We start from the raw sequence: 12972 nt of genomic DNA, 5'->3' as shown, positions 1-12972 counted from the left end.
TAAGAATAGCCATGGACTCAGACTTTGAGAAGGAGCTTATAGTTGCTGGGGGGAAGGATGGGGGAAGGGTTAGTGAGGGAGTTTGGGTTGGATATGTACACACTGCTATATTTAAAATGGATAATCAGCAAGGACCTACTGTATAGCACAGGGATCTCTGCTCAGTATTATGTGGCAGCCGGGGGAGTTTGGCAGAGAATGGATATACATGTATATATATATGACTGATATATATACATCCAGAGAATGGATATATATGAATGAGTCCCTTTGCTGTTCACTGAAACTATACAACATTGTTAACTGGCCTTACACCAGTACAAAATAAAACGTTAAAGAAAAAGGACAGTCACTGTGTTTAGTATACCACACTGAAAGGAGCCCTATACATGTCAACCCAGGTATTTTAAGAGAGTTTTTAAATGTTGGAGCCATGTGGGCACAGGTTAAACTGAACTTCACTCTCATCTCCAGAGGGGGTCTCCCTGGATCTAGTTTGAGAGACTTCACAGAGGGGAGAGAAGAATTGAGTGTTTATTATTTTAAAACTTGTCTGTTGGATGGATAAAGAGAATCAAACATTTTCTAAGATTACAAACTCACAATACGGTGAACTTAATTTAAAGAATAGTTTCTGGTTTATTGACCAGTGATATACAAACAGCTTCTTCTTACTTTCATTGGAAAATTTTCTCTTCTCAGTTGAAAAAAAAATGACAATCTTACTGAAAGCTTTAAAAATTTACCAATAATTCTGACATCTTTGCAAAACTCCTATCATTTTTGCCTGTTTTTTTCCTAACCCTTTTGTATGTGAATAAATATATTTATATAAGTACAAATATAGTAACATAAAAGCTATACATACTTTTTTCAATAAATATTATGAACATATTTATAGAACACATATAAATTTTGTGTATGTAATGGAAACTCACAGAAAAGAGATATTTTATTTTTTTTTCTTGGGCTGTAAACTTGAGTTGGTTATTTTGTTATTGTTTTCTTTTTGTTTCCTCTGTTTTTTTTTTTTTTTCTTGCCATTTCCTTTGTTTTTTTCCTTGCCATCCTGTGGGTTAATTGAACATTTTTTAGGATTTTATTTTTTTTTTTTTAGGATTTCATTTTTATCTATTTTAGCATTAAAAAAAAGTCTTTTTACTGTGGTACAGTTGAGTTACAATAGATATACATATATGTATCAATTCAGTTCAGTCGCTCAGTCATGTCCGACTCTTTGTGACCCCATGAATTGCAGCACGCCAGGCCTCCCTGTCCATCACCAACTCCCGGAGTTTACTCAAACTCATGCCCATCGAATCGGTGATGCCATCCAGCCATCTCATCCTCTGTCGTCCCCTTCTCCTCCTGCCCCAATCCCTCCCAGCATCAGGGTCTTTTCCAATGAGTCAACTCTTCCCATGAGGTGGCCAAAGTACTGGAGTTTCAGCTTCAGCATCAGTCCTTCCAATGAACACCCAGGACTGATCTCCTTCAGGATGGACTGGTTCGATCTCCTTGCAGTCCAAGGGACTCTCAAGAGTCTTCCTCAACACCACAGTTCAAAAGCATCAATTCTTTGGCACTCAGCTTTCTTCACAGTCCAACTCTCACATCCATACATGACCACTGGAAAAACCATAGCCTTGACCAGACGGACCTTTGTTGGCAAAGTAATGTCTCTGCTTGCTAATATGCTATCTAGGTTGGTCACAACTTTCCTTCCAAGGAGTAAGCGTCGTTTAATTTCATGGCTGCAATCACCATCTGCAGTGATTTTGGAGCCCAAAAAATAAAGTCTGACACTGTTTCCACTGTTTCCCCATCTATTTGCCATGAAGTGATGGGACCAGATGCCATGATCTTAGTTTTCTGAATGTGGAGCTTTAAGCCAACTTTTTCACTCTCCTCTTTCACTTTCACCAAGAGGCTTTTTAGTTCCTCTTCATTCTCTGCCATAAGGGTGGTGTCACCTGCATATCTGAGGTCATTGATATTTCTCCCAGCAATCTTGATTCCAGTTTGTGCTTCTTCCAGCCCTGCGTTTCTCATGATGTACTCTGCATATAGTTAAATAAGCAGGGTGACAATATACAGCCTTGACATACTCCTTTTCCTATTTGGAACCAGTCTGTTGTTCCATGTCCAGTTCTAACTGTTGCTTCCTGACCTGCATACAGACTTCTCAAGAGGCAGGTCAGGTGGTCTGGTATTCCCATCTCTTTTAGAATTTTCCACAGTTTATTGTGATCCACACAGTTGAAGGCTTTGGCATAGTCAATAAAGCAGAAATAGATGTTTTTCTGGAACTCTCTTGCTTTTTTGATGATCCAGTAGATATTGGCAATTTGATCTTTGGTTCCTCTGCCTTTTCTAAAACCAGCTTGAACATCTGGAAGTTCTCGGTTCATGTATTGCTGAAGCCTGGCTTGGAGAATTTTGAGCATATTCATATATATATTTATACACACACACACACACACACACATATATATATTCACTCTTTTTTAGATTCTTTCCTGTATAGGTCATTACAGACTTATTGAGAAGTCTGTGTAGTAGTATACTGTGTATACAGTAGATCCTTATTAGTTATCTATTTTTACATATAGTAAGGTATATATGTCAGCCCAAATCTCCCACAGATATTTTATGACATTTGAAATTTATCACTGAATTGTTTACATGTCTTAAAACTGTTTCTGGGAATTCCTTTTTAGTCCAGTGGTTAGGACTCTGCCCTTCCACTTCAGGGGGCCTGGGTTCAATCCCTGTTGAGAAATTAAGATCCTGCAAGTCATGCGACACAGCAAAAAAAAAAAAAAAGAAAAGGTATATTTAAACTATAATTAGTTCTACCATTAAATTTGTAATTAGTAAAGTTTGCTTTGTGTTTTATCTCATTCAGAGGAGAAACCACTTGTTGCTCTATGTATGAAAACTTGTGTTAGGTGCTGTAGTGTTTAAAAGTTTGGCTTAGAGGGGCTTCCCTGGAGGTTCAGTGGTTAAGACTCTGAGCTTCCACTCAATGTGGGGAGGGGATGGTGAGGGTTAGATCCCTGGGCGGGGAACTAAGATCCCACATGCTATGGGGTGTGGCTAGGGTGGTGGTGGTGGGAAGATCGACTTAGAATATCAGAAAAAGAGGTAAACTCTTAGAAAAGTTGGGTTGAAAAATGTTATGTAACAAAAGAAACGATTCAGGAATTTTTGGTAGACTCAGAGTTGTGTGACCATCATCACAATTTTAGAACATTTTTATCACCTCAGAACAACCCTGATGCACCAGATAGTCAGTCTGCATTCCCCTTCCTCCTGCCAGCCACGGGCAACCACTCATCTACCTTCTGTCTCTGTGTGTTTGCCTCTTCTGGATATTTCAGAGAAATGGAGTCATGCGGTATGTGGTCTTTTGTGACTGGCTTCTCTCAGTGTAATATTTTTGAAGTCCATCTGTGTTGTGGCATGTGTCAGGGCAGGGAGACCTTGGAGGTATTGCAAGTTTGGTTTTAGACCATGGCAATAAAGTGAATATTGCACCACAGAGTCACACAAATTCTTTGGTTTCCCAGTGATTATGAAAGAAACTGCCTGCAATGTGGGAGACCTGGGTTCGATCCCTGGGGTGGGAAGATCCCCTGGGGAAGGGAAAGGCTACCTACTCCAGTATTCTGGCCTGGAGAATTCCATGCACTGTATAGTCCATGGGATCTCAAAGAGTTGGACACAACTGAGCAACTTTCCCTTTCGCTTCACTTTCATGTTTATACTATTAATCTGTTAAGTATAGCATGTAATCTACTGAATGTGTAGCAGTGTTATGTCTAAAAATGTATATGCGTGAATGCTAAGTTGCTTCAGTCATGTCTGACTCTTTGCGACCCTATGGACTATAGCCTGCCAGTTTCCTTTGTCCGTGGGACTCTCCAGGCAGGAATCCTGGAGTGGGTTGCTGTTCCCTCCTCCAGGAGATCGTCCTGATCCAGACACTGAACCCGCATCTCTTGCAGCTTCTCCACTGCTGGTGGATTCTTTACTGCTGAGCCACCAGGGAAGCCCCCAAAAGTACATATCTTAATATAAAAACACTTTATTGCTAATAAATGCGAACTTCAGAAAATCGTGCTCTTTTTACATAATAACATCAAAGATCATGGATCACAGGTTACCTTTACAAATACAGTAATAATGAAAAAGCTTGAAATATTTTGAGAATTTCCAAAATGTAATACAGAGACACAAAATGAGCAAATGTTAAAAAAAAAACAAAAACAAAGAGTATCTGTGAAGCACAATAAAGCAAAGTGCAATCAAATGAGATACAACTGTGCTTCATTTCTTTTTATTGTCAAATAATGTTCCACTGCATGGTTATACCACGTTCGTTTATCCATTTGTCAGTTGATGGACCTTTGGATTCTTTGCACTTCTGGCTATTATGAATAATGCTGCTGCAAACATTAATGTAGAAGTGTTTGAGGGGATGTATCTTTTCGGTTCACTTTTACTAGGAGTAGGATTGCTGGGTCCTGTGGTAGCCCCATGTGTAACCTTCTGAAGTGAAAGTCACTTAGTTGAGTCCTCCTCTTTGCGGCCCCTTGGACGATACAGTCCGTGGAATTCTCCAGGCCAGAATACTGGAGTAGGTAGCCTTTCCCTTCTCCAGGGGATCTTCCCAACCCAGGGATCGAACCTAGGTCTCCTGCACTTCAGGAGGATTCTTTACCAGCTGAGCCACAAGGGAAACCCCATAACCTTCCGAGGGGCTGCCAGACTGTTTCTGAAATGGCCACACCATTTTATATTCCCATTAGAAATGTATGAATGATCCAATTTCTCCACATCTTTGCCAACACTTATTATGTCTTTTTGATTATAGTCATGCTAGTGGCTATAAAATGATTTTTCTTTGTGGTTTTTGATTTACACTTCCCTGATAGCTAAAAATGTTGAACATCTTTTCATGTGCTTTGTGACATTTCTATGACGTCTTGGAGAAATGTCCATTTGGATCCTTTGCCCATTTTTATATTGAGCTGTCTTTTTATTATTGAGATTAAAAAAAGGATATATAATTTTAATGGCAAAACATTAGAAAAGGGTTTTTACAGGGGGAATTAATTAACACAATTAACATCTGATCTGTGCTTCTTGTCTTTTTTTTTGCTGCTCTGCATGGCATGTGGGATCTCAGTTCCCCAACCAGGGATCAAACCTACATCCCTTGCATTGGAAGTACAGTGTCTTAACTGCTGGATCTCAAAGGAAGTCCCTTCATGTCTTTTTAAAGTATTTAAAATGATGCTTGAGGGAGCAATATCTTGCTGAGGGGAATATATCAGGATGGAGGAAAATGGAGCATAAGCAGTTTGTAAAGTCAGTTTAGAAACAGCCCTATTTTGATTTGATTTTAGTTATGGTATTTAATTTGCTTTGAAATTTCCAGCAGCAAAAGGTTTTTCTATTTCACCAGAAACATTTATTTCTTTGGGATAGTCCTGTGTTACATTTTGGAGCTCAGAGGTTTTTAACCAGTGTTCTGGGGAGACGCTCACAGACTGGGGACAAAGAGGGTGAGCGGCAGGGAAGGGCCAGAGGGTGGAGGTTTTCAATTTTACGTGTTTTACTTGCTTCACTTCAGGGAAGAGTTTTCTTTCCACAGTACCACGATTAGCAAACACTGAAAACCAAACCTCGCTTTTTTTCATTCCCAGCATATTTTTCTGAAATATTTACATAGCCCTCAGAAAGTGGGTTTTCAGGGTTATAAAGAAACAGTGAATGAAGATATTTCTCCACAAGTGTTTGCAGGGTATGTAGTAATGAGGGAGCGAAATTCGACCCTCTTTCCTAAGATGTCTAGTATAGATAAGATGGTTTTTGTGTAAGTTATAGGATTTGAGTTCATTTTCTTTTCTTTTTTTTTTTTTATTGAGTTCATTTTCTAATGGGGGAGATACACTTCCTGAGACTAACTAGGCAATCAAGAATGGAGGACAAAAAAAAAAAGAATGGAGGGTAGGGCTTGGTTTGCAACAGGATTTCAACAAATATGTGTTGAATGAATGAGTGGAAGGGCCAAAGAAGTGTCTTGAGTCTTCACTTTGCTCCAAGAGGCGGAGGTGTGGTCAAGGGGATTCTTTCATTTTAGGACTGAGATTTATGTGAGATCCCACTCTACCAGATTTCATCAGACTACGAGGTTACACTTTCCATTGGTGCCCCAGTCATAATGATTTGGGCCTTTAAAGAATCCTCCTGCAAATGCAGGAGCTGCAGGAGATGTGGGATCAATCCCTGGGTCAGGAAGACCCCCTTGGAGAAGGAAATGGCAACCCACTCCAGTATTCTTGCTTGGAGAATCCCATGGACGGAGGCGCCTGGTGTGCTACAGTCCATGGGATTGAAAAGAGTCCAACCGGACTTACAGACTAAACAACAACAGAGCACAGATCTTTCGAGAATCACTAACTGCAGTCTAAATCTTTATTTAAACTAAACGTCTCCCCGTGATGGAGATAGCATTTTATTACTTTATTATTTATAATACTTTGGCTCCTAGGGGCTAACCTGCCTAGGATTTTTCTTTTCCAAATAAAAATCTTTAGTCAGCTTTGAAAGTTCAAAGAGCCTTAGTAGTGGTCTTCATAGAAACAGAGAAATATTTGTCCTAATGATGAATCTATTTCTAACCTCCTACAACATAAAGAATATCCTTCATTTTGGAATTACTTTGCAGAAAGTCTTCAAGTTCTTTCTACCAACTCACTAGGATTTCCCCTTTTCCTATTTGTTTTAGCAAATAAAACCTTTGCCAGGCATGAAGCTTAGGATGGGGACAACAGATCATCTCTGGTGCAGCCAAGGTTATGACCTTTTCACTGTTGAGGAACATCATGTGGAAAACTGTTATAGGTTCTTGACATCAGAAATAAGATTCCTGTAATGATGTTCTTCTGCACCTTTATCAAAACTCTTTTGAAGGGAATGATAGAAATGATAAATAAGAAATCAAAGCAAGACCCTATCTAGTCAGTCATATGTATTGACTTGTTCTTCAGATCATCTATTTATAAGATTGTGTTTGTAGCTTGATGTGCCGGGATTTAATTATGAATTGCTAATGGATGAATACTCTAGTCAGTCATATGTATTGACTTGTTCTTCAGATCATCTATTTATAAGATTGTGTTTGTAGCTTGATGTGCCAGGATTTAATTATGAATTGCTAATGGATGAATATCAATTTGTCTATATAAACGGGAAACCTGGGTTCAATCCCTGGGTTGAGAAGATCCCCTGGCGGAAGGCATGGCAACCACTCCAGTATTCTTGCCGGCAGAATCCCCATGGACAGAGGAACCTGGCGGGCTACAGTCCACGGGGTTGCAAAGAGTCAGACATGACTGAGCGACTAAGCACAGCATAGCACAATGGATGAGCATCAATTTGTCTTTATAAATGGGTCTTGGACAGGAGGCAATAAACATTTTGACAGTATTCATTAAATAGATGTAGAATTGCTTATCAAATACATGAAACTAATTTAGAAACCTATCAATTGAGTCTTCTTGATTCCAGTAAGGAATAAATTATTATTGACTTTCTCCGATGCAAGAAGATTGGATTAGACTATCATGACCATTCCTTTTACTTGTAAAATCTGTGATTTTGTGATTTATTTTCCCTGCCAGTTAAAACTGGTAATGGATGTCCTCACGAGTTTTAAACAAGATCAGACATGGAAACTGGAAAGTAGCTACTGTTTGTGTGACACAGTTAATTTGAAGAGATGAAAAGAACAGGAATAGATGATCTGATGGGTGAGGGATTTGGAGGCATGTCTCTTTTTACTTACATAAGTTTTATGATCAATTTCTTTAAGATAGTTACATAAGAAACTGTGTGTGTATGCTGTCACTTCAGTTGTGTCTGACTCCTTGTGACCCTATGGACTGTAGCCTGCCAAGCTCCTCTGTTCATGGGATTCTCCAGGCAGAAATACTGGAGTGGGTTGCCATGCCCTCCTTCAGGGTATCTTCCCAATTCGGGGATCAGACCCACATCTCCTGCATTGCAGGTGGATTCTTTGCTGTTGAGTCAATGCGAAGCCCGTAAGCCCATAATTAAATAACATTTAATGATTAACGTTTATTGCTTAAGCTAAGTTTAGAGGCGAGAACCTTAAACTGTGAATCAGAAGGATAGGTTTGATTCACAGCTATTTCTTAATAGGTGTGTGACTTTTCCCAATTAGATTTAGTACTTTGAGTTTCTATTTCTTTATCTTTAAAACATGTGTTGACCCTGAGGTACCTTACTCTCCAATTATATTTAATCAACAAGTATTTTTTGCAGACTTTATATTCCCCCCCCCCCCCTTTTGGTCACACTGAACCTGATCAGGGATCAAGCCCATGCCTCCTGCAGTAGAAATGTGAAGTCCTAATCATTGGATTGCTGGGGAATTCCCTATATTCTTTTTTCAAACCAGTTTTAAAAACCATTTTAAACCATTTAAGCATAGTTAATTTGCAATGTTATCTTAGTTTCAGGTGTACAGAAAAATTACTCAGTTATGTATATATAAACATATAAATTCTTTTTCAGATTCTTTTCAGATTTGAGTATAGTTCCCCATGCTACACAGTAGGTCCTTGTTATTTATCTATTTTGTATATGGTAGTGTGTTTATGTTAATCCCAAACTTCTAATTTGTCTTTGGGAGCTTTTGTATTCTAAACACCATGGAAGATTCAAAGATCAATTAGAGCCCAAAGGAACTTTGTGTATATGCATATCAGTGTTCCAGGTTATCTTCCCTTTGTCCCTGTTGGGCTGTTTCTTTCCAATGGCTGATTTTGCTCAGTCAGTTCAGTTTAGTTCAGTTTAGTCACTCAGTCATGTCTGACTCTTTGCGACCCCATGAATCGCAGCACGCCAGGCCTTCCTGTCCATCACCAACTCCCAGAGTTTACTCAGACTCATGCCCATCGAGTCGGTGATGTCATCCAGCCATCTCATCCTCTGTCGTCCCCTTCTCCTCCTGCCCCCATCCCTCCCAGCATCAGGGTCTTTTCCAGTGAGTCAGCTCTTCGCATAAGGTGGCCAAAGTATTGGAGTTTCAGCTTCAGCATCAGTCCTTCCAATGAACACCCAGGACTGATCTCCTTTAGGATGGACTGGTTGGATCTCCTTGCAGTCCAAGGGACTCTCAGTAGTCTTCTCCAATACCACAGTTCAAAAGCATCGATTCTTCTGCACTCAGCTTTCTTCACAGTCCAGCTCTCACATCCATACATGATCACTACTCAGTGGTCACCAAATTGGGTATACAAGGTAGTCCATTGAATGCATGAAGAAAATACTAGAACTTCAATTCTTATTTGCTTTTGGCCCTTTTTCTAAGGCAACTGTTTATTTTGATAGTTTCAAATTTATGGAAAAGTGGCAAAAATGGTATGAAGAACCCTCATATTTCCTTTATTGCATTCACTAATTATTAAAAATTTCCCCAGTTGTGGTTTATTCTCCCTCTCCCAAAAGCTGCACACTAGTGGGGTTCTTTCTCTCTGAGAGAGGCAGAATATGTATCTCTCTATATCACATGCATATATACAGATATATATGTGTATGTCAATTTCAGTGTCTATATCTCTATCAAGCTCCATTGTCTTAAATACTTCAGTGATGTTTTCTGAGGACAAGGACTTTCTGTCACTTGACCTCAGTACAATAATTAAAATTAAGAAATTTAGCATTGACACATACTGTTATCTAATTCATAGCCTGTATTTAAACTGCATCCCCTAGTGGCTTAGCTGTAAAGAACCCATATACAAATGCAGGAGACATGGGTTTGATTCTTGGATCTGTAAGATCCCCTGGAGAAGGAAATGGCTACCCACTCTAGAATTCTTGCCTGGGAAATCCCATGGACAGAGAAGTCTGGTGGGATACAGTCCTTGGTTCACAAAAAGTTGGACATGACTTAGCAACTAAACAACAGCCAACAAGAAATTACATCACTTTCCCAATAATGTCCTTCACAGCTTTTTTTTTTTTTTTTTCCAGTCCAGAATTGCATATTGATTTTGTTGTCATTTCTCTTTAGTGTTTTAAAATGTGAAACAATTGTTTTTAACATTTTGAAGAGTACAGGCTAGCTATTCTTTTTAGCATTTCCCTCAGTTTGAGGTTGTCTGGTATTTGCATGTTTTAGAAGGAATACCCAGGTGGCACTAGTGGTAGTAAAGAATCTGCTTGCTAACGTGGGAAACATGAGACATGGGTTCAGTCCCTGTGTGGGGAAGATCCCCTGGAGGACCGTGATAACCCACTCCAGGATTCTTGTTTGGAGAATCCCATGGACAGAGGAGCCTGCAGGGCTGCAGTCCACAGAGTCACAGAGAGTCAGCCTTTGTGACTTAGCAGAGCAGGCACACACCAAAGAAAAGATGTGGGGTCTCTTGTGATTCGTGCAACATCTGCTGGCCTCATTACTAGAAATGTCAAGTTTGATCTGGTTCAAGTGGTCTTCCAGGTCTCTGCACTTTTTCCTACAGAGGAGGAAGAAATACAACATACCCTTATGTGGAGGTAAAGGAGAATTCAGTTAAATCTAGTTTAGGATTAACTGACACATGTAAGTGGAGTGGACCTGTTTTGGGTTGTCATGTTTATTAATGGCTTCACAGGTGGTTCTAGTGGTAAAGAATCTGCCTGCCAATGCCAGAGATGCAAGAGATGCGGGCTCAGTCTCTGGATTGGGAAGATCCCCTGCAATAGGAAATGGCAACCCACTCCAGGATTCTTACCTAGGAAATCTCATGGAGGGAAGAGCCTGGCAGGCTACAGTCCATGGGGTCGTGTGTCCCCCACCCCCAATTTATTAAATCTAAAGATGGACTCCAAATCTTTAGCTCTTTATTATGTGTACTTATATCAATGAACTACTTGCAAATATTTATTGAAAACTGATTTTGTTTAAGGCATTATCACTACAGGCTGCCTCCAATAACCTTAGCCAGCTTCCTGAATTCTCGAGTCAAACTCCTACCAAATGTAGGCACATCATTTTGTAGTTAGAGTGACAAGATATACATAAGGACTAGAGAAAGACATGGAAAATAAAACCTGCAGGAAGCAACTGGAATTTCTTAGTTCAAAGAAACTTAGTCAAGGTTTGTTAAACTCAGAAAACAAGAGAAGTAATATCTGAACTTGGAGGACAAAACTTATTAATTGATAAGGGACAAACTATAGTCCCCCTACCTTTAAGACAATAGCATCTTAAGTTGTAAACAAAATTTGCTGCTTTTTTCTCTCCAAAATAGTGGTAACATTTACAGTTTGTTGAACTCTTTAAAGGATCACCTTTCTGACTGTTGATGGACTTATTGAGCTTTATGGAAGCGTATTTTAAGTATTTTGGATATACCTAATAGAGGTGCTAGAATAAAATAAAGGGAGCTAACATTTGTGAAGCTGGAAAAATGAAAGTAAGTCATTGGAGAAGCAGAAATGGGTCCGATTTAGCAGAGCGGAATGACATATTTGGCTTCCAGTATGCTGTTGCTGTGTAATTTAATTTGTTTCATTACGTTTTGTGCTTCTGCCTCACCTGCCCCGTGCATCTTCAGAAAGGAGCTCATTGCCAAGCTGGATCAGGCAGAGAAGGAGAAGCTGGATGCCGCTCAGCTGGCTCGGGAATTCGAGGCCCTGACGGAGGAGAATCGGACGCTGAAGCTGGCACAGTCCCAGTGTGTAGAACAACTGGAGAAACTCAGAATACAGTATCAGAAGAGACAGGGCTCGTCCTAACCTGACATGATTCAATGTGAGCATAAGAGGTTGGTGACTGCTGAGCACTGACCAAGATATTTTTTGTTTTCAAGGGGTAGCTAGTAAAATCTGTCGCTTCTCCTTATTACACACACGGCCAAGGTCTACACTAATGAGTTGCATGCTTGCCAATCTAGTTGGACAGAAGGGCTATTTTCTTTTAAATAAGATAATGAGAGCAAACCTTTACCGAATGTTTTTAGAGATCAGAATTCGTTTCAAAACATTTTTTTCCTTATTTAGCAAGATATGATCATACTGTATATATCCGGGTAGAAAATGACAGAGAACATTGACTGTTTCTACTAAGAATCACAAGCAGAATTCGGCCATGAAATAGCCTAGTAAGACGCCCACTGCGGTTTTACATTGGTGTATTTTTAAATTTCATGTCTTTAACATTTCAACTGTGCTCCAATGTGAACTGTCAGATACTTCACTGCATATATTTATGTTCACCAGTTAGGTTTAATCCCTCCATGATTGATTGCACTAAGAATGCATGGTTGCATATCATAAAAGCTTTCTTATGAAAATATTAGCAGCAGGTATGTCTGTGTCAGCCCACATTTGTAGTGCTAACTTGCTGTTGTAATAAAAAACTGATAAAGGTGCATTTTCTTCACGCCACATTACCTCCTGGTAAACATTTCTGCCTTTGCTTGTGTGTGTTCTGGGGGAAATGGAAAGGTATTGTTTGGACATTACTTTGGTGAGTTCTCATGTAAACATCAATAAAATTCTAACTACCCCTCTGTTTTGGGTCAGTGATAACTAAGAAGAATACATGAGTAAATTCAGGATTAAAATGATTTTCCCCTGTTCTATCTATCACAATATTTCCCCAAATTGATCTCTTTGTTTTATGTCCATTTCTATTCTTGTAATTTCTTTTTCATTAAACATGGATCAAAACTCTCCAGTCTGTATTTTGTTTCTTTCTTAACCTTAATTTATGCTAAAAGTTGGCATAAGCTAACCCTAGTCAGAATTTGCTCTTAGTTGTATTTGGAAGTGCCAAAAAAGCAGCGAAGTCTCTTTTCTTGGTAAGATTGTGGTTTCTCAAATAAATAATTTAGAGCTCTATTCCTGGAATGATGCATTAATGTCTTAAAGTATTTGCCCAGA

The 12972-nt window shown here is 39.3% G+C and overlaps 1 protein-coding gene across 4 annotated transcripts in view; it reads left to right on the top strand.

Moving 5' to 3' along the window:
• MAP3K7CL (MAP3K7 C-terminal like) overlaps positions 1-12710 on the top strand; it is an 85192-nt gene extending 72482 nt beyond the window's left edge. For all 4 annotated transcript variants that reach the window (XM_061134364.1, XM_061134365.1, XM_061134366.1 and 1 more), the window contains one exon: positions 11643-12710. In XM_061134364.1, the coding sequence (XP_060990347.1) occupies positions 11643-11823 (181 nt within the window). In that variant the 3' untranslated portion in view covers positions 11824-12710. The remainder of the gene's footprint in view (positions 1-11642) is intronic.
• Positions 12711-12972: the final 262 nt, after the last annotated feature.

Source organism: Dama dama, chromosome 31 (genome assembly GCF_033118175.1).
Source record: "Dama dama isolate Ldn47 chromosome 31, ASM3311817v1, whole genome shotgun sequence".
Classification (NCBI taxonomy): Eukaryota; Metazoa; Chordata; class Mammalia; order Artiodactyla; family Cervidae; genus Dama; species Dama dama.
This window is presented reverse-complemented; position numbering and strand designations above follow the sequence as displayed.